The sequence below is a fragment of the Plecotus auritus genome (assembly GCF_963455305.1).
Source record: "Plecotus auritus genome assembly, chromosome: 3".
In the NCBI taxonomy this organism is placed as follows: Eukaryota; Metazoa; Chordata; class Mammalia; order Chiroptera; family Vespertilionidae; genus Plecotus; species Plecotus auritus.
In genome coordinates this window covers 212,435,085-212,457,137 of record NC_137772.1, presented here as the reverse complement: position 1 = coordinate 212,457,137, position 22,053 = coordinate 212,435,085, and the positions used below count along the sequence as shown (strand labels likewise).

The following is a 22,053-nucleotide window of genomic DNA, read 5'->3' as shown; positions in this document are numbered from 1 at the left end:
TCCATCTTTAAAAACAAAAGTCCTCTTCTTTTTGATTTATTCACTTTGTGCAGTATCTATTGACTCTCCTTTTCATTGTAATGACACACAGCAAATCAATACAGGGGAAGGATCAAGAGGAGACCAAAACAAATGGGAGGTAGCTACCGAGGTACTTAGCTTCACAAAAGACTTTGGTCTAAATGTCAGAAGCCATAACCAGAGATCCTGACTGTCATTATCCCCTGAGGATAGAACCCATAAATCCTTCCCGCTACTCTCAGTGAACCAGAAAATCTAATGAAACTACAAGTAATAATTGGTGTTCATTGGCACACTTGGACAGTTCTCTAAGAACCTCTAGACTGTATCACTGATTCCTCTGGAGCCCTTGTCCCCAGCTTAGAAGCACTTCCTGTCCCTCTGCTCTCTTGTTATATGTACCTAGTGATTTCTATCAAGTAAGTAGTTTTAAAAATAATTGCTAATTAGGTGTATGCACTATTTTTTAAAAAATACATTTTTATTGATTACTAGAGAGAAGAAGGGAGAGGAAGAGAGAGATAGAAACATCGATGAGAGAGAAACATTGATCAGCTGCCTTCTGCACTCCCCCCTCCTGGGGTTTGAACCCACAATATGGGCATGTACTCTGACTGGGAATCGAACCAGTGACCTCTTGGTGCATGGGCTGATGTTCAACCATGTAGTTACACTGGCCGGACTGGATGTATGCACTATTATAGTTCACACCATCTCAATGGAGCGGGCTTGTGGGAGTTCTTGAGTTGACCTAAAGCTTTACTCTTTGCTGTGGTCCTTAAGTCAATAACACCCAGACTTTGCTTCTTTAATGAAGATGGAATCTGAGTCTTACTCTGTTTTAAATCCTGTGATATAACTATCTGCTGTAAAGAATTTTGTAGTCTAGTAGGGGAGGTAACTTGTAGCCGAGTAACTAGTGGAGTAGGGAAACTAGATCTTTCTCTTAGGATCTCTTAAAATAGAAGTTTTCGAAGATCCTGGGTGTCTGTGAAATCAAAACTATTTTTATAACCATAATAAGGTGCCATTTGCTTTTTTTACTGTGTTGACATTAGCATTGATGGTGTAAAAGCAGTGTGGGTAACATTGCCACACCTTAGCATGAGTCATTGTATTGTCCACCACCACATATTTGCAGGGGCAAGAGAAACTTAGTTAACTTAAAAATACTCATGATGAAGCAGTAAAAAATATTAGTTTGATTGTATCTTGGCCCTTTGAGTAAGTATGCCTTTAATGTGTGAGAGGAAAGGGGAAGCAGACCTAAAGATCTGACTGCATGGGGATTGTCTTGAGGAAAAGCCACATGGTGATTGTTGTGGCCTGAACTAGCTCTTCTGTTCATGGAACACCATTGTTATAACTTGAAAGGACAAATTCAAGTATGATTACTCAGACTTGGTTATTTGGCAAAGATTTTCTTGACAATGAACAAGCGATCCTGTCTCTTGAAGGAAAAATAGTAATAGTATTTGTTGCCAATGATAAAGCTTAAACTTTCAAGGGAAAATTAGAATTTTGGAAAACATGTTTCCACCACTGTGAGCTTAGCCAGCTTCACAATATTGTAAGCTTCTCTGACTAGATTTGTGATTATCCAAAGCAATCCCCTTTGTTAATATTATATTAGAAAATTAAGGCAGTGTGTCACCATTCGGCAGATCTGCAAAACTCTATACACTGTTATTCTGTAGATAACTAGTACATTGATGTTACAGACTCTTGCATGGGTGAAAGAGCCATTATTCAAAGGGAAAGAAAGACCAATGGATTTGAATATAAAAGCATAAAAAATTTATATGTTTCAGATTCCACATTGCAACTAATTTTTAAGAAACTACCACTTTTTTTGGTGTAGCAGCAAAAAATACTCCTCTTTCCAACTTCATATCTGTTTGAGCCTGGGGTTTTTTCATACACTTCAACCAAAACAACGTAAAGGGGTTAGACTGAATACAGGAGATTGGAGGTGCTTGCTTTCTTCTGCTAAGTCTCTAAAGAGATTTGCAGAAATGTAAAACAATGCCTCTTTTCTCACTAAATTTTTTGTTGTTGTGGGAAATAGTTATTTTCATTAAAAAAGTTATTCATATGAATAGTTAACATGAATAGTGAAGTGGTTTGTTTTAAAATGAGTTAATAGTTTAAAACTTACCTTAAAATATGTTAGGTGTGCATAGTTATAACCTATAAGCAAAAACTTTTTGGGGGGCCTTAATAATTTTTAAGAGTGTGAAGGGTCTGAGACTAAAAAGTTTGAGAACCATTTCCTTAATGTAGCAATTTTCAAACTTTATTATGCACCAGAATCTCATGGAAGTCTTTCTCCCCGGCCCAGAAGTGCCTGAGTCCGTAGGTCTAAGAGGGGTCAGGGAATTTTCATTTCTAACGTGTTCACTGATAATACCGTGCTGCTGGTCTGATGACCACACTTTAAGGACTATTTTGCATTAACGAATTCTTAATGAAATAGAATTTCCCTGCTTCTTCCATTTTCATTTTAGTAACACTGAGTTTTCTAAGGAGAGCTCAAAATGGGTTGTCTTTTTTCTTACTCAACCATTTATTGAGTACCTAGTCAACCTACTGTGCCTTCTGCTGTGCTGGGTGCTGATGGTGTAGCTGTATAAATACCTGCCCCAAGTGCTTCACAGCCTTTAGAAGGAAAACTAGCTTAGAAAATGTCAATGGGGGGGGGGGGGGGGGAAGGAGATATATGTACTAATATATAAAATACTTTAAACAATAAAAAAATATTAAAAAAAAGAAAATACAAATGTTGAGGTCAGCAGTTTTAATCAAACTCTTGTTCTCTTTCTGAAGAAATTTTTGTGTGTGTATTAAATATTTCTTTTCCTGCTTTTCGATTGCATTAAAATGTAGTTTGATTTTTATGCAGGGGTATTTCAAAATTGCATAATTTTGATGATGACAAATAAATGGGTCATGTATAACATATCATATGTTCTAATATATTTTAGAATATCATAATGTTTATAGGAAGTTTCATGATTTTGCTAGTTTTTCTATAAGTCTTTTTCATGTTTTTTGCCCTGAATGGGAAAAAAAATCCCATTCTATATGTCAGTAACAAGTGAATATATAAGTTATTTACTGCTAATTGTGTGGCCTTAAGTTTGTTTGGGGCTCAATTTTGTCTTCTCTAAATTGTAGATATTAGATTAAATATAAAATCTCTCCCAACTTTTTGGTTCTGAGATACTATTTAAGTTCTAAGTTTTTTTTGTGTGTGTGTTTTTTTTTTTTTTTACCTACTTTTCATTTAATCTAAACTGATTAAAATAAATGTTGTGTCACTGTCACCACAGCTTTGGTTTTGAGTCATAGGTGACTGATAGTCTTCAGGCTAAGATAAAGACTTCCTTCTTGTCTGGAAAATAAGATATTGATCTCGTGGTTAGAATGAAAGATTCACACTCACTGTGACCGTGTCTAATAGAAAAACAATTGACTCACTGACCCAGAGTAGATCACATGGTCTCCTTAGGCTTGTTAGTTTAACTCCAAAGAATTAAATTGATCTTATAATATAGCCTTAGAAGAACCAGTACATAAATGCATTATGTACTTACATTGTTTTCCTCATTTGAATATGTATGGATATCTCTTGATTCTACTTTAAAAATCTTTAATAGCAGATAAGTACTTTTACAGGAAAGCTTTGGAATGTACAGTTCTTTTTCTCTTGTTAAAATATTTTTAAATTAAATTACGTAAGCAGTTTTTTAAATTTTCAGTCTAAGCAACCCCAAGAAGTTGGAGTGGGATGACCTCAGATAATATACATGAGGGTAATGTGAGGCTTTCTTTTTTTTTTAATGGAAAAGACCAATGTATGTTGAGGGAATGAACTAATACTTATTTAGTTAACAAGTATATATTAAACCCTATTCGTGTACCAGGCACTGTTCCTAAGCATGCAGTGATGAATAAGCAGAACTCATATAGAACTGACATTTTAGTGGGGACGTTTTTTGTTTTTTTTACTTGAAAATGTGAACTATAATGGACATATAAATCAGCAGTTTTCAAAGTGAATTTTCAGACCAGCAGCATTGTCTTTATCTCAGACCTTGTTAGAAATGTGAATTCTGGGGCCCCAGGCCAGACCTAGTGAATTGGACATTCTGGGGATAGAGCCCAGCAGTCTGTTTTACAAGTCCTACAGGAGATTGTGATTCCTGCTAGCATTTGAGAACCATTGATATAGATATATGCAGAAAAAACTCACATGAGGAAGCTTTTTGCACACCATTACGGTGGAAGAGAGAGCCTGAAGATAAAGGAAAGAGAGGAAATAATGAAGCAGGGCACAGAATGCATAACATTTCGGCCCAGAGATAACTTCATCTAGACTGGGAAGATAGACACTAAAAAACAGTCCAACACGGTGTGCTAAGGATTCCTTAGTGTACAAAGCACGGTGGGAGTTGCATGTTGAGCAATACATGCTCTTTGTGGGAGCAGTGGGAAGAGGGCGATTGGGAAGGAGGAAGTGGTTGAAAGAAGCAAGAAAGAAAGGATATTTCAGGCAGAGGAGAAGCATGTTCAAAGGCACAGAAGCCTGCAAGGTCTTATCCTGTTTGGGTAAGGCCATACAATTGGAGTGTCTAGAAAACAAGGTGCAGAGTGTGTAGGAGTTTAGATTTTAATTTGCAGGCAGTGGTGACCCTTGACTCAGGAGGGTTGGTAGATGCTAGTCTAGCCATCACACATGCCTGAGTGTGAGGTGATTCCTCATTTTCCCATGAAGCCCTTCGTCCCCTGGTACCTCTTTACCCCACCTCCTCTTCTGTTCTTCCCTTTGCTCCCATTGCTTCTGCCACACTGGCTCTGACCATGCCCCATAGGTGTCTGCCTTGGGGCATTTGCACAGGGCATTTCCTTCCTCTGGACCATTCTTCCCCCAGTTACCCACATGGCTTACTTCCTCCCTTCCTTCACATCTCTGCTGAAATGCCATCTTCCAGTGAGACTGTTTCTGATTTTCCCATTTAACACTGACCTCCCACAGAGGCACACTTTGTATCCGCATTTTCTGTGTTGTTTTCTCCATGATAACACTGGCCATCATCTGACTATCTTTGGCTTATTTCACGTCTTCACCTTTCTAGAATGTAAGCTCCATGAAAGCACAGATTTGAGTTTTGTTTTATTTACTGCTGAATCCCCAGCATCTAGAACAGTGCCTAGCACATACTAAGTGCTCGGTAAACACTTATTCACTGAATGAGTAGACACTCCTTTTCTCTCCTCATATCACTTGCTTTTTTTTTTTTAAAGATATTTTTATTGATTTCAGAGAGTAAGGGAGAGGGAGAGAGAGATCGAAACATCAATGATGAGACAGAATCATTGACTGGCTGCCTCCTGCACGCCCGCCCCCCCCCCCCCACACCCAGCCCCGCACTGGGGACTGAGCCCGCAATCCGAGCATGTGCCCTTGGCTGGAATCGAACCCAGGACCCTTCAGTCGATAGGCTAATGCTCTATCCACTGAGCCAAACCAGCTAGGGCTCACTTGCTTCTTTTAAGCTAAAACTTGTCACTTCTTTTTTTCTTCTTTTTTTAATAGGAAAGATTTACCCACCAAACCACATTTATTTTCCATGAGATAATTAACCCTGCGCTGCATGGTATGATTGTAGCCACAAGCAAAGACGTGATGTTTGGTTAGCTCTTGAGCCCTTTGTACTGTTGTGGGCCTTAACCTCTGCCTGCCTGTGAGGAAAACAAAAGGAGAGTAAGCTTTGATCCTTGGCCAAAAGAAAACACACACACACACACACACACACACACAAAAAAAAAAAAAAAAAAAAAAAAAACAGAAAAGAAAAGAAAAAAAGCTGTACCATTACCATTACTTAGAAAAGATCAAACTATACACAGAACCATCCAAAGTATATGTCATATGTCACTATGAACTACTGTGTCATAGCTCTAGAGCAGACCCTGAAAGATGGGTACGATTGGGTAAGTTGATGAAAGAAAGGGAAAGAAAGCTTTTATCCTGGGTACAACCTGAACAGAAACACTAAGATTAGGCTTAGAAAGAACACTCAAGAATTAAAAGCAAACTCTCCCCCTCACACACACACAAAAAGAGCAAAAAAACAACAATAACAAAACAAAGAATTAAAAGCCTTTCTGACTCCTTATTTTGAGGATAATGAGGGGAAAATTTGAGCATGTTTGGGAAGTTCTGTGCTAGTGTCTCATAGAAATCATTGGCTCATTCAGCTCCTATGTGCCCGGCACTCTTTTAATCTAGTGGGCATTTCAGGGAATAAAGCGGAAGTTTCCTGCTTTGTTGGAGCTTACATTCTGGGGGAGGGACATTCTAGAACTTGGGGCATCAAGGAACAGGAAGACTACAGCATTCAATAGAGCTAGGTCTTCATTCTGGACTGTTTGATAACCCTTCGGTCATTTTAAGCTTCTATCTAATTCTTTTCTATGTTTAGCTGCATTTGTATACCAATTTTCACTAAACCGAGAATGTATCAGTTTGATGTGCACTTCTAAGACCTCCCCCAATCTTAAATGTGGAGTGATAGCAGTCTCTTTACAAGGTGGTTGTGAGGACCAAATGATGCCAACTACATAGAGTACATAAACTGCATAAAGTTCTCCAGCATGTATTCGTCCCTCAGCTCCAGTTTGAAACGTGCAATTCTGTGATATATGCCATGCTGGAATTACCTTCTCATTGATTTCTTTCATGACCTCTAAGTTTAAACCTGATATACTCTTCAAATATATTGGAAAAATGCATATGAGCTTGAGGACTTATGGGTCTGCCCTAGGCTCTGTCTGCCCATGCCGATCGACGTGGTGTACACCTGGGTGAATGGCACCGACCTTGAACTACTGAAGGAACTGCAGCAAGTCAGGGAACAGATGGAAGAGGAGCAGAAAGCCATGAGGTAAAGCTGAGATTTGAAAAGCAAAACACAACGTTCTACAAGTAGCAGTACAGCTCAGAAGGGTAAGGTGACATTTGCGAAGCCATCCAGACAAAAATCTGCATCTCAAATGCCAGCCATTGCAGGATCTTGGCAGCCATATGTCTGACCCTTGTTTCTTGGTACCTAAAGAGGACTCAGCCACTTTGGTGAGATCCTGGTCTCACTTCGTTAGATGGTCATTTTAGACCGTGGCACTCGGTGGTGGCCCTGGTCTCTGAGGGGCCTCACGGTGGAGGAGCCTGTCAAAGGAGCTCTGGGCTTCCTGCTCCCTCAGTCTGAGTCCCAGGCATCCTCAAGAAGTGAGGTTTATTACATAAAATAGCTATACAGTAGGTTAGGTTGGTCCCTTGAAAAAGAAAACAGGCCTACAGATTTAAATTTTCTCCATTTAATAAAGGCAGTAAAAATGTATTGCCTTTTAATATCAATTAATATACTATGGAACTAGAAACTTGGCAATTCTTTTCAATGTGGAATTTGATCATTTTGTTTACTTTATCTGGGAAAGGTAGGTACAGTGGGCTTCTGGAGAGCCTTCTGAGCTAGGGACCTCGCTGATGTAACTTCCCCTCTGATTCCTCAGGAGTGTTTGCTGAGAACTCCATTCACTCCTTTGTGAATGTTATGGGTGCCACCCAGTTGTAGGTCATTGGCCAGGTTATACTGCAACAAATAGTCTTTCTCTCAGTGTTAGAGAATGATGGAAGACCTTCCCAAGGCATGAAAACAGCTTTGATAGCCTGGTACCATGTTCTACTAGTAAGATGTAAAAGCTTCTATTTTAAGTAATCTGTCATGATTACTGTGGAAGGCACATGGTATTATTTGTTGATCAGATGTCATTAAATGTATAATTTAATAATGTACCTTAAATGTTGTAAGCATTATAGTACTTCCTACTGGTTCGTTCCAGTGGGGTAACCGAGAAAATCCATGTTGTAAGTCATCTCTTACTCACATTTAGGGCCAACACTAGTCCATGCATATGTAATGAAATGTGTTTGCTTTCTTTAGAGAAATCCTTGGGAAGAACACAACAGAGCCAACCAAGAAGAGGTAAGCAGTTTGATTTTTCTGTCAGGAATAAAAATTTGAAGGACTGAAGTGAAACTTCCAGGTTCGCACTTGTTTCTCTTGGGAACACAGTATTTTGTGTTAACTTTTACTTCTATTCAATCCCTCTTTGGCTAGTTTTTGACCCCCAAATTACTAAGCATTTATTAGATGGGAAATTTTGCAGTGTCAAAGGTATAGTTGATTGGGGACTCTGGTTATTTGGGTTGTAGCTAACTAACCAAAGCTTTATCACTTTTTGTAAGGGTGAAGAAGGTTTTTCTTCTCGGTTGTTCACATTAATCTGTCTTGGTGTACTGTTCTCTTGGTTCACTTAAACTCTAACTCCAGTGTTTCATTTATATCCATTATTTAATTATGTGCTTAATGTATATTTCCTTACCTTTAAATTCTGTCGAAGTTGTATGTTTTTTTGTTGTTTTTTTTTTTGAAGTTGTATGTCTTATATTTGAGTGCTAGGAAGGGAATTTAAATTTATCTCAGTGACAAAAATCTGATATATCTATCTTGATTTGAATCATACCTGACTTAGATCCTTAAAACAGGACTGTCTTGCTGAGAAGTGGAAATCTCTGTTAATGACCACTTCCCCACTTAACAGACTTAAAAATAAAAGAATTATTCATAGAAAAATGATCCTGAGCAATTTTGAGATCCAGAAGTACCTTCTGAATCATCTGTTTATGTTATTTATATTTACTTATATATACTATTGTTAATATTATTATTTTTAAATGCCTTTTAAATTCTTTGAAGTGATGATGCCACATTACAGAAAAGTTGAGAGGAAAGTGGAAAGAATATACAGAATTCTGTGGTCCTCATTCAACAACTATGATCATTTTATTATTCTCTTTTCATGCATGTTTTTATACTTACAATTTGTAATCTATGTACAATTTTGTGTCCTATCCTATTTTTAAAATTTTATACCATTATACGTATTTCTGTATTGATAAATTACCTTCATGCTTCTTTCTTTTCAATTTTAATAGTTGTATAATATCCCATAAAGTAACTGTAGTATAATTTACTAAACGTTGGACACTTACGTATTTTCACTGTTGTCAATACTTCGTGATATTTTTTGGGAGTCTGGCATTTTCTGTGTGTGGGTTTATTTATTCTTCCTGTTTCTCTTCTCCTACTTGGACTAGATTCATGGAAGTAAACCCTTGAGGAAGAAGCATGTATATTTTTTATGTTGCAAAACCAAAAAACCCTTCGACTAATATGATATACAGTACATGTATTTCCAAAGAGGAAATGGTGAAACATTTATGGTGACACTAACGGTTTTGGAGAGGAACAGGTTAACTGTACTTGGCTAACATTGAGTCACTACTAGTATTTTTTGAAGGGTGCTAATGTAGTAAACATTGTTTTCTTTTGCATTTCTTTGATTATTAGTGAGGTTGGACAATTTTATTTATAGTCATAGCTATCACTTTGTGAATTCTCTAGCTGTGTCTTTTGCCTGTTCACTTGTTTCAGGGGTCCTCAAACTTTTTAAACAGGGGGCCAGTTCACTGTCCCTCAGACCGTTGGAGAGCCAGACTATAGTTTAAAAAAACAACTATGAACAAATTCCTATGCGCACTGCGGGCCCGGGACGAGTCATCTGCTAAGCTGGACAGGCAGTAGCACCCGGCGGGCCGGATAAATGTCCTCGGCAGGCCGCATGTGGCCCGCGGGCCATAGTTTGAGGACGCCTGGTTTAGATAATATGTTTATTCTAGGTATTTCTTAGGTGTAGATAGAAATGTCTCATATGAAATTATCTTAGAACCTTGTACCATTTACTTTTGTTTGCATCAGTGTTGTATCATATCCAATATATTTCATTGTATTCTAATTAAACTTGGTAAGTTGTGTGTAGTATGATGACACTCTATCAAACAATTTATGAACTTTCTATTCAGCCTAATAATGGGCTTCACTGGAATTATGAGTGATCTTTAAAATGATAGTAATGAAAATGCTATTTTTTTGGTGCTACTTTGAGTTATTAAATTTTGGTGGCAGTCATTTTATTAATAGAAATTTGAAAGCTCTAACGTTAGATTTGCATTTAATGATTTTATATCTCATACTTCTAACTTACTAAATTTTATATTTTTGAGATAAAATTCCTTGTTTATTAAAATATGATTTTTAATAGGCTATTATACAAACATCTGGGAAATGTAGTGGTACCAACCAGCTTTTTAGTGTTGATTGATTTTTTCAAGAATGTTGTGAGCGTGTTGGTGTTTTTTTCCAGTGAGAAGCAGCTGGAATGTTTGCTGACACACTGCATTAAGGTGCCAATGCTTGTCCTGGACCCAGCCCTGCCGGCCAACGTCACACTGAAGGACCTGCCATCTCTTTACCCTTCTTTTCATCTTGCCAGCGATGTATTCAATGTTGCAAAACCAAAAAACCCTTCGACTAATGTTTCAGTTGTTGTTTTTGATAGTACTAAGAATGGTAAGGTCTTCTTGTGGGTATTTCAAAGTCATGTTATCATTGGATGTTTGAATTTAAAAATTCTGAGTGGAACAAAAATGATGCAATTTTAAAGAAATTCAATTTTTGTGCTCGCTTTGATGAGCACTATTTATTCAGTATAAATAACCTAGGTTTTTCTATTTGTTATGTTTTAAATATATAGGAAAAGTAAAGGGATAATCTTTGACAAATTATAGTAAGTTATCTGATTTATTATTTGGTTAAAGTTAGCTTTGTTTGTTTTTTAAATGAAGATGTCCTTAAATTAAGGCACAACATTTAAGGTAAATTATTATTTTTTTCACCTGAAGAAAAAAAAATGACATTATGTTAACAATTATAACTCAGTTGTAACACCTATGGAGAGAATCTTGGATTCTCCTCTACTAATTTTATAGCATAGCAAAGACTTGATTTTGATTAGTAAAATCTGCATTAAACTGTGGTCTTCTAAAAGCTGTTTTTTGAATTCTCACTTGGGTTTCTATTTGACTGCTCTACTTATTATATCATGCATTCAGTGAAGGTTCGTTGAGCCACTGCTCTGAGTTGGTTGATGTTCTAGGTCAGTGGTCGGCAAACTCATTAGTCAACAGAGCCAAATATCATCAGTACAACGATTGAAATTTCTTTTGAGAGCCAAATTTTTTAAACTTAAACTTCTTCTACGCCACTTCTTCAAAATAGACTCGCCCAGGCCGTGGTATTTTGTGGAAGAGCCACACTCAAGGGGCCAAAGAGCCGCATGTGGCTCGCGAGCCGCAGTTTGCCGACCACAGTTCTAGGTAATAGGGATACAGCAGAGAACCAAAAAGACACATTCCTGCCTTCGTGGAGCTTACATTTATAGTGGGACACAGGCTCACTCTTTATCATCCATCCTCAGTTATCTAGGTCAGGGATGGCAGATCCTTTCTTAAAGGGCCAGAGGCAAAAAAGAAAGAAAAGCAAGGGGCAGGGGGGAGAACAGAGCCAAAATGACCAATATTGTATAGGTAGTTATATAAGAATTTATCATTTAATGTTTAAAAAAATATAATCTATTCAGCATCCCCTCAGTGCGTTGTGACTCTTGAGGAACCCTAGGATCTACAGTGGGTCCTTCCTGTTAGTTTAAATGCCACTGGCCTGGCTTTCAGGAGCTCCCTTCTGTTTGCTCCTACAGCTGTGATTTCTGTTACATTGTCATTTCCAGGTCTCTGCTGCCCGCACGAATCTCTCCTTTTGGATTGCAAAATTTAACATTAATTACACACTGCATTACATCGTTCCACTTTTGTTGGATGGGTTTTGTCTCCCTTAACTACCTTTTTTTGAGACCATGTATAATAGTATTTTAACAGCTCTCAAAATGCTTTGTACAGTGTCCTGTCAGATGTTATAGTTAAGTATTCATTAAAAATTGGCTTGTTTGTTGTGTTCTTTATTGTAGTTGAAGATGCCCATGCTGAAACCTTTAAAGGAAACAGCAAACAGACAGTTTGGAGGGGCTATTTGGTATGTTATTTTAAATTAATTTTGTTCTTGCAATAGACTAGAATACAAGTATGAGTAGTAAAGCTGGTTTACTTTGAGAGACTTTTTAATGTTTACTTTTCCTCTAAGGCCAGCTTGCTAGTATTAATGAATGTTGATCTAAGTAATCTTAATTCTGACTTTGAAGCTTGTATGATACAATAGATCTTTGCTGGTTTTCTCAGCTGTAAGATTTCACCAGCCTTGTGATGTGGAAAGTGACTTGTATTTTTCCCCTCTTATTTTAGACCACAGATAAAGAAGTCCCTGGGCTAGTGCTAATGCAAGATTTGGCTTTCCTGAGTGGGTTTCCACTGACCTTCAAGGAGACAAATCAACTAAAAGCAAAATTGCCAGAAAATCTTTCTTCTAAAATAAAACTGGTAAGAACCTAGACAATAGAGCACCCAGTATAAACATCTCATTTAATGCATGACTCTTCTCTTGAGGTCCATTTCTTTCATAGGAAAGCTGGCAATCGTAGGAAACCAAGTGGGTCTCTACTCTGCCACAGTATGGAGACAGCCCTTTGTTTATAGGAGATCCTCACTCCTTACTCTTCATTTGGGTAAAAAAAATCTTAAGGGTCTTATTTGGTTACAGGTTTCTCAGAAGCAGGATCATTTATTTAACCAATGAGCTTCTACTATGTGTCAGGTGCTGTTACTCAGAGGGAGTGTGCTTCAGATATTTGGAACATTTGATAATGTGAAACCTCCCTTCATTAATAGCTAATTGAGCCATTAACATATTTAGGATTTATATTTATTAACTCTTCATTCTTGACCAGTGATGCCACTTGTTAGAGTTGACTGTGGAGGCTGCCCTGTGACATGCCTTTTCTGTCACATTTACAGTGGAACCTTGGTTCTCAAAACCTAATTCTTTCTGGAAGGCTGTTGGAGAAGCGATTTCTTCGAAAACAGAATCCTTTTTTCCCATTAGAAATAATGTAAATTGAATTAATCCGTTCCAGACGCACAAATGATTCCCCTTTTAACCTCTCTCATATACAGTACATGTCTAATGTACTGTTTAATCTGCAAATAAACACTTCTTTTCCTAAATTTATCCAACCACCCCTTACTAGCCGTAAGTGAATCACTTTTAGCATTCTGTCTAGGTCTAGGGATGTCTTTCAGGTCAGCATGCAGCATCTTAGCTTGTTCATATACTAGTATCACTGTCTTGGAAATGGCTGTCACTGGCTAACTGCTCTTCTTTTATTCAAATGAACAAGTTTTTCTACCTCTTCAATTGTCTATGATCATTGCTTCTTTCACACCCTTAGCAACATTAGCACTCTTGATGGCCTCTTTATGTTTTAAAATTGTGCTAATCACCAGCAAGGAAAGCATACTCTCCTTTGTTTGTTGCCTGAGAGATGCTTTTTGTCATGCTGAGGTGTCAGCTTGAAAGGGTTGTCAGTTTGAAAACGGAAGTTCGGTTTAGACATTTTTTTCTGTGAACAACTTGGTGGAGAACGGAATTGTTGGGGAAGGGAGGCGTTGGAGAAACAAAGTTTGTATTGTTTTCAGAGCCAATTGCCTTGTTGATTTAGGGCGCAGTTTCTGTGGGTATACTTTCCATTTGACCTTATGTCAGGATGCCTGCTGTCTGTTGGAAGCCTTCCAGGTTGTAAAACGTGGATGTCTTTTCTCTTAAAAGAGAGGGCATAAGGTTCTTGGCTCAGAATTTGTTAGGCCCCGGTTTTCTTGATATTACAAAGAAGTGTTAAATTCTGCCACTGTGTTTAGCTTACTGATTCTTACTTCTTGTTCCTGTTGATGTCATTGAACAATTTGGAGGTGAAGGATGGACCTGGAGGTGGAGGGGGAGAGCTGTAAGTGGAGGAGGTCTTACTCTTACTCTAGTACCTGTTTTGAACATGTTTTTTTATAATCTTCTCTCAGCTTGTTTCTTTTTTCCCATGTGTTTCACTGTTTTAAGATACATTGTACAATCTTTGTAAATAATGATAACATGAATGACATTTTTATGTGTGTTTTTTTCATATTTTCCTCCATTACTTTTTTAATGGTACTTGGAAATATGGTAGTGCCCAGCTAGATTAGGGTTGAATTCTTTCTTAATCTGCAGTTCTTCTAAAAGATATATTACATTCTTCTTTCCCCTGAACTATTTTTGCTATTGATTTGGGTAGATAAAACCATAGATTAACATTGATTTCAGCCATGTTTATTTGGCTTCTTGGCTTCCTGACTATGGGTTCTAGAATTATAGAAACAGGTATATCTGTACTTTTTTTTTAAATCCTCACCTGAGGATTTTTTTTCCTTTGATTTTCAGTTAGTGGTAATGAGACTGGAGGAAGGGGAGAGAGAAACATTGATGTGAGAGAGACATATTGTTTGCTTGACTCCCGCACACACCCTGATGGGGGCCAGGCATCTAACCTTTAAACCTGGTACTCGCCCTTGCCTATAATTGAACCCGAGACCCTTTGGTGCGTGGGCTAGCACTCTAACCATTGAGCCATACCAGCCAGGGCAGAAGGACCCCTTTCGAAGAAACACAGCAGGAAAAGGTGTAGCAGTTGGGGATTAGACAAGATGACTTGGAGGCAGGAAAACCAGTTTAGCCACTGCTGCCCAAGCCCAGCAAGACATTTGGGTTCACCACTGTGCAAGGAGGGGAATGGTTCCAGGAACATCAGAGAGAGCCCCTCAGCATGAACTGGTGACTTACTAGCTGGGGAAGAGGGAAGGAAAAATGAAAGGGGAAGTGGGTGCTTCTAGAGAAGATGGGAGTGATGGCATTAGCCACACTCAGAGCTTCAGTGGGAGAAGCAAGCCTTTTCAGGAAGGAAACTCTGAGCTCAGTGTGGGTGATGTTTCCTTAGGGGTGCTTTGTGGCATGTGGCAGGAAAGGGCCGTTAGGCATGGACTCCAGGGCCTCGACAGCTGAACCATTTTGCCCTATCAGTTCCTCCAGGAGGCTTGCCATCTAGAGCTCTGTTCTGCCCAGACCCCTCACTGATACTGCCTGTTCTCCTTTGTACCCCTAGTGATTATCTTGGGGCCTGGCATTTAGGGGGCCACTCAAGAAATGCTTGTTGAAGAATGAGCAAGAAGAAAGGCTGTGACTATAAACCCACCCACCACACACACTGTCTTGGACTACAAAGGGAAACAGTTCAGCCAGTATGATTATCCATAGGCCTCACTAGGTTTATGGTACCAGGGCTGTATTCATGCAACCTTACTTTGCCTTTTTTATTCTGGTTAGAGCAAAGACAGAATCTGTACTCCTACACCCTCTGGAGGGGAGGTGGGACTTGAGGAAAATGGTTTCTTTTTACCAGATAATAGATATGAATTCATAAAAACATTACTGTGGACTGTAGTCTAATAAATCAATCTTTTCTATTAAAGACTTTCTAATTTGAGATACCTTGAGGTGAATTCTTTTATGATCTGTAGAATTTTTGTATGTGCTGGACACAGAATTCACCTTTTGAGAAACTAGATTGTCTATTGGTCTTTATTTTCAGCTCACTCGTTCCAAATCCTCCTGCATTTTTAGACATTTTCATTTATGGTGGGTTTTTGCTTGTTTTTTTATTTTTTTATTTTTGTTCTTGTTCACTTCTTTAACATATGTTAGAGCAGGTAGAAAATCTTCCGAAAGCTCTCAAGTGCAGTCTCACATTTGGTTCAGTTCCATGATAATGGTTGCTGGGTGGGTGTGCAGAAGAAGTGGAGGACATGGGGCTGTCCTCATGCTTTTGGCAGGCAGTATGTTTGTATAGTAAGTGTTCAAGTAGCAAAACAAGACAGTATAGGATTAGATACAGAGAAGAGTAGTCTAGAGTTGAGGTTGGCATTTAGAGACAGGAGAGTCTGTGTGGATCAGAGACATGGGGGAAATTTTCAAAGAGAAGGGAGCTGCCCGGGATACTTGAAGGCTGACCAAGTTGTATGCTTCAGCAGGAAGGACAGTGCGGGCAGAGTGGGAACAACATATTGTCCTGCCTGGACCTCTGTTCAGGGCATGTTCAAGGTCACAGTATATTGTAGGAATATTGTATTCATGCCCCTTCTTTTAGTGACTTCCCTTCAATTGGTTATGCACCTGTTCTCTTAAAGCACAACACACTTTCTTTTGGTTTTATTCCTAAAATAAAGACATATGCAGATTAAACAAGCAACTCTGGAACTGATTTAAGTTTTAGAAAACCACCAGCACATACTAAGACGTAGTAGGTTTGAGTTGTCGCATCACTAGAAGGAGCTAATTTGTTTCTCAGTTTTATTAGCTGGTATGTTTTTTCCCTAACCATATACTATCTCATATATGGGTGTATCGAGCACATCATTCCTTTTTTTTTTTTAAATTATTTTTTTTATTGATTTCAGAGAGGGAAGGAGAGGGAGGGAGAGATAGAAACATCAGTGATAAGAGAGAATCATCGATCGGCTACCTCCTGCATGCCCCACACTGGGGATTGAGCCCACAACCCAGGCACGTGCCCTTGACTGGAATCAAACCCGGGACCCTTCAGTCCGCAGGCCAGTGCTCTATCCACTGAGCCAAATCAGCCAGGGGAGGCACATCATTCTTGAAAATGCCACAGTAACAAACATATGGAAGTGTCAGTGACTTAAGGATAGCACACTTTATCTCTCAATCATACTAACTTGTCCCTTGTGGGTCTGCAGGGGGTAGGTGTCCAATTGTTCTCTCTTTGAGAAACTTATGATTTAAAGAATTTAGATAAACTTACAAGTTCGAGTAAGAAGCTACATATGGAAGCAGTTGCCCGCAGTTGCCCACAGCTGCCCAAGGTGAGAACCCCAGCCTTTGGCACTCAGTACAACCACGCTTCAGTACCCCTCCTGTCTCTTCCGGAAAAGTAATTACCAGGACTGGAGAGCCACCTAGTGGCTAGCCCAGGATACTTTCTCCCCACCCTTTTTCACTACTCACAACCTGGTTGCAGTGGCAGAAATTCTTTGTCATACACGAATATTCCCTTATGTTTTTTACTTCTCATCTCGTTCCAAGTATTGTGTAGTTACCTTAGGAAGCTGTCTGTGAAATTTCAAAATAGTTTTCCAGAATAAAAGCAGTTTGGAAGAAGAGATTAAGATAAGGATATTTCCCCAGTAATTTTAAAATTAAATTAGTATATGATAACACTGTATTGATTTATTCGAGAGTAGTGGTTTTTTATACTCCAGGGAGCCCAAAGAGGTGCTGTGGGAGCAGCGGAGGCCTAGGGTGGATAGTGAGGCTCTGTAGGTTCCCAGGTAGAAGAGTATTCACCCCGAGGCAGGATGGTGGCAGCAGTGAGAGCTGACCTTCAGTGAGTGCTTAGTGTATGCCAGGCACTGCCAAGGTGAAAGAATGTAATCAGTTAGGAAGACATTGCACGTGCAAGCGTTTCTGGAAAGAGTGAACGGCCCACATAATAAAAAGGGGGAAAGAGAAAATTCTAACTCTAACTTTTAGTTTTGGGGCCTGCGTAAACTCAGGAACCTTTGAAAGATGAGCTAAGTATAGTCATGTCACAAATACAAGAGCTTAATCTGAGGCCATAGTAATTTGTGTTTGCTTCTGGTTTATAAATTTAAAACAAAGCCCGGGCTCCGTTAGAAGAGTCACTTCGGCAGAAGGATTTTGCTATCCTCAATTAGTGGTTTTCAGTCCTGTTCCTGGCTTTTTAAGCTCTGAAAGGCCGTTTCATGGGGAAATTGTATTATAGTCTTAGAACATAAACATCAAGGGTGTTATTGCATAGAGGTGGGGAAGTCTGTTTATAAAATGTGTTAAGCTCTGGCCCATTTTGCTCAATGGTTAGAGCATGGACCCATGGACTGAAGGGTCAGGGTTGGATTCCTGGTCAAGGGCTTTTACCTGGGTTTCAGGCCCAATCACGGCTCAGGTCAGGGCATGTACAGGAAGCAACTGATCAAGGTATCTCTCACATCGATAACAAAAGACGTGTTGATGCTTATGATGTTCCCTCTTAGATTTATGATTCCTTCTAACGCTTTGCCCCCAAACGTGCTTTTGGAAGCACATCAGTCAGCTCTGCCAAAGACACTCAGTCATCTTATGTGTGGGCACAAAAGCCATCTGGACGCCCTGCTAGCACACGTGGTCCCCGCCAATTATAGTGAGGTTACACTGCAGGACTTTCCCCCGAGTAAGCAGAACACAGAGTATTTTAGAACACAGGTCATAAACTGGTGACCAGATGTGCTGTGTTGGAACATATGACAATCAAAAACATTTGAGCCAGCATTGAAAATTGGGAAATTTCTATTGAATGTCAACTGTAATAAAAATTTTTAAAATAATTTTTAAAAAGGAAATTAGGAGATTTCCTGGCCTCTTAGATCTGGCAGCACTGGGTGGCACTGAGTATTGGCTGCAGCTTTCAGATGGGGCCTGAGATGTCCCTTTGGCCAGGGCCCTGCCACTCCCTCTCGTTCTTAATTCCTGGCCCATTCCATTCATTTGGGAAAAGCATCTGGCCTGTTTAGGTTTTCTTCTTCTTTTTGTGTGTGTGATATTGGCTTATTATTTCATATACATATGAAACTTTTAATATTTAAATATGTATAATATATATTTAGATACATACTATACATACTGGTAATATATAGCCTGTGTTTTCTATATACATATATTTAAAGTTTAAAGATCAAAATGGGAATTTCAAGGTGTCTCTTCATTAGGGCTCAGTTTTTCCAGTGGTAACCCTGTTGTCATTTTATAGTTGCACCTGTACTCAGAGGCCAGTGTAGCACTCCTAAAGTTGAACAACCCCAAAGATTTCCAAGAACTGAATAAGCAGACTAAGAAGAACATGACCATCGATGGGAAAGAACTGACCATAAGTCCTGCATATTTATTATGGGATCTGAGTGCCATCAGCCAGGTAAGGGATGCAAAGATCCTTTCAAAACCTGAGTCGGTTGATATTGTTAAAGATTTATAAGTTGCTATGTTAGAAGAAGGAAGAAGACTTGAGTTGACTGGGACTTTTCTAATGTTCCAGTCCCTGCCATTGGTTAATATTACCTGAAGTGACCAAGAATCAGATCCAAGAACCTTTTCTAAAAAAGTGTGTTAAAGAAATGCTGTGTATCTGTGTTGTTGTTGTAACTGAGCTGAGTCTTTTGCAGCTTTCGTAATGTTTCAAAGTAAGATTGGGTCTTTAAAAGTCTGCCAGAGCACCCTGAGAGCAGAGAGGGCCAGGGAGACACAGCGGGAGGTGTGACTTCAGGGCTGTTTTACATCTTCAAGCACCAGGTGTTTTTCTCAGTCCAAGCAGGATGAAGATGTTTCTGCCAGCCGTTTTGAAGATAATGAAGAACTGAGATACTCACTGCGATCTATCGAGAGGCACGCGCCGTGGGTTCGGAATATTTTCATAGTCACCAATGGGCAGATTCCATCCTGGCTGAACCTTGATAATCCTCGAGTGACAATAGTTACACACCAGGCACGTGGCTTTCTGTATATCACGAGGCTATGGTTTTCTGTTCTGTCTTTTCTGTTCTTTTACTTTCCCCTGATTTCATTCCCTTCACCCTCCTCACCTCCATTTCTACCTTCCTTTAATTCTTCCATTTGCCTGCCTTCCTTCAAAACCAAAAATAAAAGAAAAACCCCTCTCATCCACCCTCTTTCTCTCTTGTATTTTTCTGTTCAAAGGATGTTTTTCAAAATTTGAGCCACTTGCCTACCTTTAGTTCACCAGCTATTGAAAGTCACATTCATCGCATCGAAGGGCTGTCCCAGAAGTTCATTTACCTGAATGACGATGTCATGTTTGGGAAGGATGTCTGGCCAGATGATTTTTATAGTCACTCCAAAGGTCAAAAGGTGGGTAACTAAGAGGAAGGGATTCTTGGCTCGGAAGTCGCTAGGGAGTTATTAACGGGAAATCAGGAATCAATATGTGTACAACTGTGTTCAGATTTGATCAAATAAGCATTTGATCAGGAGAGTTAACAAATTGGGAGAAAGAAAACTACTTAAAGATTTTTAAGTCGCTATGTTAGAAGAAGGAAGAGGACTTGAGTTGATTGGAACTTTTAATTGATTGGTAGTTTTTCGCTTGCCTACATTCTCAGTCACCCAGAACCCACTCTTTCCCCCGATCCTTTAAATGTTCTACAACAACAACAACAGAAAAGGCAAAATCACCGTAAAACACAAACAAAATCATGGCTACAGTGTCAGCAAAGTGACCAACATAGAAAGTTAACTCAATTTTCTGCTTAAAGGGGTGGGTGAAATGTCATCGAAACTGGTCTCACTCTGGCTTTGAGAGGCAGGATGGAGAAGCACAGACCAGGAGCCAGCTATTTAGGATGGTCCTCGGCAATGACCTGACCTTTATGTTTCCTGTCTGCCCAGTGGGGGAAATAGGAATACCCGGGTAGTTGTTAGGAGTCATCGATAAGCTGGAGACTTACCACCGTAAGTTTGTGATGAACTCTGCAACTGTAAGGCTAAATGCACGAAGCTACTTTTCCTGTTGCTGTTCGTGTCACTCCAGTGTGCTCACTGCCCTGTGCCCCTGCTCAGTGGCCTCCCCTGTGTTAGCCTGTATGGCTGCAGAGTTGAGCTATGGCTTGACAGGGAAGACACACACAACAGTGACTCCACGCAGTGATTTCCATGCCGGCAGGTGTGCCCGGCTGCTAAACAGTGGGCGCACGGGAGGGTGAAATCAGACAGGACCAGGGAAGGATGCCCATCTGAATTGAGATGAACTTTGAAGAATAAGTCGTTCACTAGATTCCAAACGGATGGAATGTGCAAAGGCATGCAGACTGTCAAAGGGGAGCATGTTTTTGTAATGATTTTAGTTTGAGAAGTCACCATGTACCATATCACTCATTGTGAAAGCAGGCTGGTTAGTTTGCCACAACACTTACGCTGGCAGTGGAGGATGTGTAGAGTTCATCTGCTTTTCTCAGCCATGATACAAGTACCAACATACTCAGGAGCTAGTGACAGTTGTCATGGAAAAGCAGTGACTCGTGTGGAATACATTCCACCTACTCTGGCATGCATTTGTACTCCCAGTTAAGTCTGACCTGTTCCTATTTTTTAAAAAATACTTTATTGATTTTTTTTTTTTACAGAGAGGAAGGGAGAGGGATAGAGAGTGAAAAACATGGATCAGCTGCCTCTTGCACACCCCCTACTGGGGATGTGCCCGCAACCAAGGTACATGCCCTTGACCGGAATCGAACCTGGGACCCTTCAGTCCTCAGGCCAGTGCTCTATCCACTGAGCCAAACCAGCTAGGGCCTAACCTGTTGCTGTTTTATTTCAAAATATATTGTAAGACCACGGTGTGAGAAGCTGATCCGTGAGCTGAGTCCTTGTCTGCTTTCCTCGTGTAATGAACAGAGTAAATGTGCTAGATCAGTATCATCAGAAGAGCAGACCTGGGGAAACACCTTCGGGTGCAGGCAAACTTAAAGCAAAATACCCCCCATGAATGCAGGCAGCCCGTGAAAAATATTAACCTTTTCCCAGAGGCTCAGTTTTGTTTTAAACAATTCTAATTTGAGAAGGAAGACTGTCAGAAACTGTTTCACATTCTCTCTGGTTTTATCATAGGTTTATTTGACATGGCCTGTGCCAAACTGTGCTGAGGGCTGCCCGGGTTCCTGGATTAAAGATGGCTATTGTGACAAGGCTTGCAATAACTCGGCCTGTGATTGGGATGGTGGGGATTGCTCTGGTAAGGATGCGTTCAAGGGTAATTTGCTTCTGTTCATGGAAGTTTCTCATTCCTAATCATTACTGAACATGCACCATGAATTAAACATTTTCATTTATTAGAATAACCAGTAATCCGTAGACTCTTTGGAGGTGATGACAAGCGTCCTGCTGTGGCCCATTTTATTCATATTATCTGTTGTTGAGGGCATTTTCCCACATGGGCCCTGCACTTGCACAGGCC

At 39.6% G+C, this 22,053-nt stretch overlaps 1 protein-coding gene across 2 annotated transcripts in view; it reads left to right on the top strand.

Annotated features, from left to right (window-relative positions):
- Nucleotides 1-22,053, top strand: part of GNPTAB (N-acetylglucosamine-1-phosphate transferase subunits alpha and beta) — a 54,301-nt gene that overhangs the window by 15,051 nt on the left and 17,197 nt on the right. For both annotated transcript variants that reach the window (XM_080661320.1, XM_080661321.1), the window contains 9 exons: nucleotides 6,852-6,971; nucleotides 8,028-8,069; nucleotides 10,351-10,556; nucleotides 12,010-12,074; nucleotides 12,341-12,475; nucleotides 18,841-19,002; nucleotides 19,390-19,569; nucleotides 19,782-19,952; nucleotides 21,708-21,831. In XM_080661320.1, coding sequence (XP_080517446.1) covers nucleotides 6,852-6,971; nucleotides 8,028-8,069; nucleotides 10,351-10,556; nucleotides 12,010-12,074; nucleotides 12,341-12,475; nucleotides 18,841-19,002; nucleotides 19,390-19,569; nucleotides 19,782-19,952; nucleotides 21,708-21,831 — 1,205 coding nt within the window. The remainder of the gene's footprint in view (nucleotides 1-6,851; nucleotides 6,972-8,027; nucleotides 8,070-10,350; nucleotides 10,557-12,009; nucleotides 12,075-12,340; nucleotides 12,476-18,840; nucleotides 19,003-19,389; nucleotides 19,570-19,781; nucleotides 19,953-21,707; nucleotides 21,832-22,053) is intronic.